A 3,889-nucleotide genomic window follows, 5' to 3' on the forward strand; every position below is an offset into this window, starting at 1 on the left:
TTAACATTTTTCGATATCTCTCATATTTCCGACAAAAAGTGAGTTTGAAAAAAGGGGCCACTTTCACATGTCTTCACTGATATCTCGGCCAAATGATGAGCTACGTATTTGAAATTTGATATTTTGAATTTTCTCGAAAATACCTATAAAATGGCATCAAAATTATTTAAATACCAGGGTGGGGCCAACTCTGTATAGAACACGCCCATACTCTTTCGTTAAAAGTTTTTCTTCTACAAAGGTCGCACCAGCTCTCCCTCTATTAGTAACTTAGCCAACGATCCGTGAAATGGCGTGATGTACGCGTGCACACGTCCGACGTGGCGTTTTCATTTACTACGTAGTACGTAGTACATTCTACGCGGGACGATAACGGGACTACAACGGGACGATGTTGCCTGATGAGAAATTTGCTCGGCAAGTAAGAGATGATAATAAAAGATTGGTATACACAAAACGGGATACAAAAATGGTAAAAATTGACCGAAATAAAATATGACTTTGACCAAAATGCCACTTACACCTATTTTAAATTTATTCTTTTAATTCCCACATTGTCCTCTATCAAATCGTATCAAATGCAAATTGAAATCAAATAAAACGAAATGACCGCCGAGGGAGGAAATTTCGGTGAGAGATTCGACACGTTATAGGGGGGTCGAAGGGATACAAGTTAACACGAATAAAACTACCCCTACTAGATTCACAAAGTTTGCTTTAGTCATTTCACGGTTAATACAAATCGAAAGTAAAAATATTGGGGTGCATTTTAGAAAGGAAGCCAAATAGTAAAACGAAACAATTATCTTATTTGGCTATTGTAAGATGAAATTATTACTTTCCGTAGGGAAAGTATAGTAATATAATATAGAAAATGAGGTATAGTAAACATCTAAAAATAAAAAATGGAAACTTTTGCATATTTTCATGTTTTGAAGGTTTCTGAACACTTTGGTGCATCTTAGAAAAAAATGGATGTATGTGCGTGTGTGTGTGCGGATACAACTTTTGTCGACGATTTCGGGAACACGGATCAACCGATTTGAAGATTCGATTCGTATTGATGGGGAGACGCACTGATTAGTTTTTGGCCAAGGCAGGTTCAGCCGTTTCAGGGATACGGGAATAAAAGCGCAAAAAATGAATATTAAACCTTTTAGAGAACGGATCATCCGATTACAATGATTCGAAAAACATTTTACTTGTATTGACAAAATGAATAATCCAACGGTTTAGGAGATTCAATAAAAAGTAAAGAGTGCGATATGACGGTTTTAACTTTTTGCTCCGAAGCGAAAAAACTAATCAGCACATCCTCCCTATCAATAGAAAGGAATCATTCAAATCGGTTTTCATTTAATTTCATTCATTTAAAATTTCAAATTACGGTTTAAAATAGTATTATAAAACTTGAATTCAGATCATGAATGTGTCTGTGCATTGGTGTATAAATTACCTCCTAACTTTTCTGAAATATGTGGGACTACGAACCGGCTCGTCTACGCGTAGTCAGTCGGTTAACGATCCGTTAAGCGTGCAGCGTAGCGTTTAATTGCGAAATGAAGATTAACGAGCGCCTCTAGCGGCCGGGGACTCGTTCTGTCTTCATCATCATGTACACACCCACACAGGTGTGAGAAGAAGCAATTTGGAACAATAATAATTTTATACCCAAAGATAAAAAATAGGTAGTTCACTTGAAGGATATTTGTAAATAATTTACTCCAACGTTGCTAGAGGCGCTTGTAGTCGCAGTTTTTTGTAATCTGAATTTACAGTTTTCACAATTGTCTAATCCAATAGCTTTATTTCTCATAATTTAATTTCAAATCCATTATCCCTTTCAGGTGTGGTTCAAGAACCGTCGAGCGAAATGGCGTAAGCGCGAACGCAACGCCATGAACGCTGCAGCGGCCGCCGCCGCGGACTTCAAATCGGGCTTTGGTGTTGCCAACGCACAATTCAACGGTCTGATGACAGCTGCTCAATTTGCAGACACCGAAGCACTGTATTCACCTTATGCCAGCTACGCTGGCGTCAACAATTGGGCAGCAAAAGTCCCACCGAGCCCTTGGGGGCGAAAAGTTTTCCATGGAATCATCATTTAGGTAGATAATAGACTCTTTTTTCTGACCAGAATTGTAATTTGTTGTTTAAAATGCAATGTTTTTGTCTTCAGGTAGTGTAGTTCCTACGAATCACCATCATCATCACCAATCGGCGGTGAATTGTTTTAATCCTGTCTCGTCGTCTATAAGTCCAGCAGGTGCTGGTGGTGTTATGGGAGTCACTGGTGGTGTTACTGGTGGTGTTGGTAATTCAGCACCGTGTCCCTATACGACGCCTACTAACCCATACGTGTACAGGTAATTTTTTAAAATTTATTTTGTTCATTTTTTAATTTTTTAAGTAACAATTTTAGTTTCTATAACGTAACAATTTTATTTTCTTCTCATCTCTAGGCAGTTCAACTGACGGTTGAAATAAGCATTTGAATGAATGAGAACATTTTGAGCTGAACTGTCTATCGGTGAGTAATTATTTGTTTTATCGTTTTCTTCATCCATTACATAACCATATTTTTTTCTTTTAAGATCCGAGCCTTCGTGCGTAGCAATGTCTTCCAGCATAGCAAGTCTCCGCCTCAAAGCCAAACAGCACAGCTCATCATTTGTAACATCAACAGGAAATTCATCATACAGCCCTGTTGCCAGCCCCATACAATCACGATCCAGTCCTGGAAGCTCTAGTTTGGGGTCAGCTTTAGGGGCTACTTTAGGATCTGCACTCACTTCCACTTTAGGGACCACTGGATTAGGCAGCAGTCTGAGTGCTTGTCAATACGCTGATAGGGTTGTCTGAGGACACGCCAATAACTTGGATTTTTTTTACCCTACACAAGGATTTGGGATGCAAGCAGATGAATCGGAAATCAGATTGTCTTCCAATTTTGGTGTTGGGATTCCATCCAACGATCTGCACATGAATTTAGGACTTAGATTGCGCAGTGATTTGGGGATGCAAAGTCCCCATACAGAAATTACTAGTCTTGGACAAGACTTGAATGCAACAAAAGTCGGAAGTTTTACTTTAGCAGACGAATTGGGATTATCTGCAATTACCATGCAAACGAATCCTCCTGAAAGTGATTCCAGGGTTGTTCAAAGTGATAGGGATGATTCGAGTGATGATTTGGGAGATTATGAAGAAGAACAATTGTTGAGTGATCAAGATGAGCAGTGAATTTAATCAAAAGTGATCCAAATTATAGTGAAGTTTCAAAAACTCTGTTTTTGGTGGATAATTCAAGATTTAAATTGATCCAGAATTATTGTGTGGCATTTTAATTTCATCCAGATGGAAACTTGAAATTTTTCTAGGGTTTTATATGTGTTGACCAATTAATGAGATCATTGAATGTTCCATGATAATCCAATTCAGATTTCGGCAATATTGGACTAGAAATATCAAATTTGACCAGATAATCCACACAATGAATTTATTGATGAGATTCAAATTGTAGTGAAGTTTTAAAAATTGTTGGTTATTTATGGATGAGCTGTGTAATCAGATTAAAATCTAAATTGTGTCTGAATTTGCAGAAGATCTTGAGGAATTTTAGATCCTGGCATAAATAGAAATCTTTCTTTGAGTAATTTCTACATTGATCAATGCATCAGAAGGATGTTCGAAGTTCTAAGTTAATCAAATTTGTTTCCAATGATTACAATTAATAATGATGCAAAAAACTGTGGCATTATCGTACATAATATTGTGGTAAAAATAGAAATATTTGCGATTGATGGATAAGATCATTAGATACTGGTAATTCCATGTTGGCAAAATTTAGCTGACTGTGTCTGAACTAAATTGTGTCTGAATTTGCAGA

General features: G+C 37.4%; 1 protein-coding gene across 1 annotated transcript; it reads left to right on the top strand.

The window, feature by feature from the left end:
• Positions 1-391: 391 nt before the first annotated feature.
• On the top strand, positions 392-3,224 carry LOC113386585 (pituitary homeobox homolog Ptx1-like). Its single transcript, XM_026624358.1, has 5 exons — positions 392-472; positions 1,848-2,090; positions 2,179-2,366; positions 2,463-2,530; positions 2,595-3,224. Exons 1-4 carry the CDS (start codon positions 392-394, stop codon positions 2,473-2,475), a joined length of 525 nt encoding a protein of 174 aa, XP_026480143.1. The 3' UTR covers positions 2,476-2,530; positions 2,595-3,224.
• Positions 3,225-3,889: the final 665 nt, after the last annotated feature.

Source organism: Ctenocephalides felis, unplaced genomic scaffold (assembly GCF_003426905.1).
Source record: "Ctenocephalides felis isolate EL2017-DRISC unplaced genomic scaffold, ASM342690v1 CF-g0.4_SCAFFOLD_03571, whole genome shotgun sequence".
NCBI classification, from domain to species: domain Eukaryota; kingdom Metazoa; phylum Arthropoda; class Insecta; order Siphonaptera; family Pulicidae; genus Ctenocephalides; species Ctenocephalides felis.

Bases quoted from the DNA above. Each gene is read 5' to 3' on its own strand.
- LOC113386585 (XM_026624358.1), top strand. From the start codon at position 392: ATGTTGCCTGATGAGAAATTTGCTCGGCAAGTAAGAGATGATAATAAA. The intron at 473-1,847 runs GTAAAAATTGAC...TATCCCTTTCAG, and splicing joins CAAAACGGGATACAAAAATG to GTGTGGTTCAAGAACCGTCG. The intron at 2,091-2,178 runs CATGGAATCATC...TTTTTGTCTTCA, and splicing joins CTTGGGGGCGAAAAGTTTTC to GGTAGTGTAGTTCCTACGAA.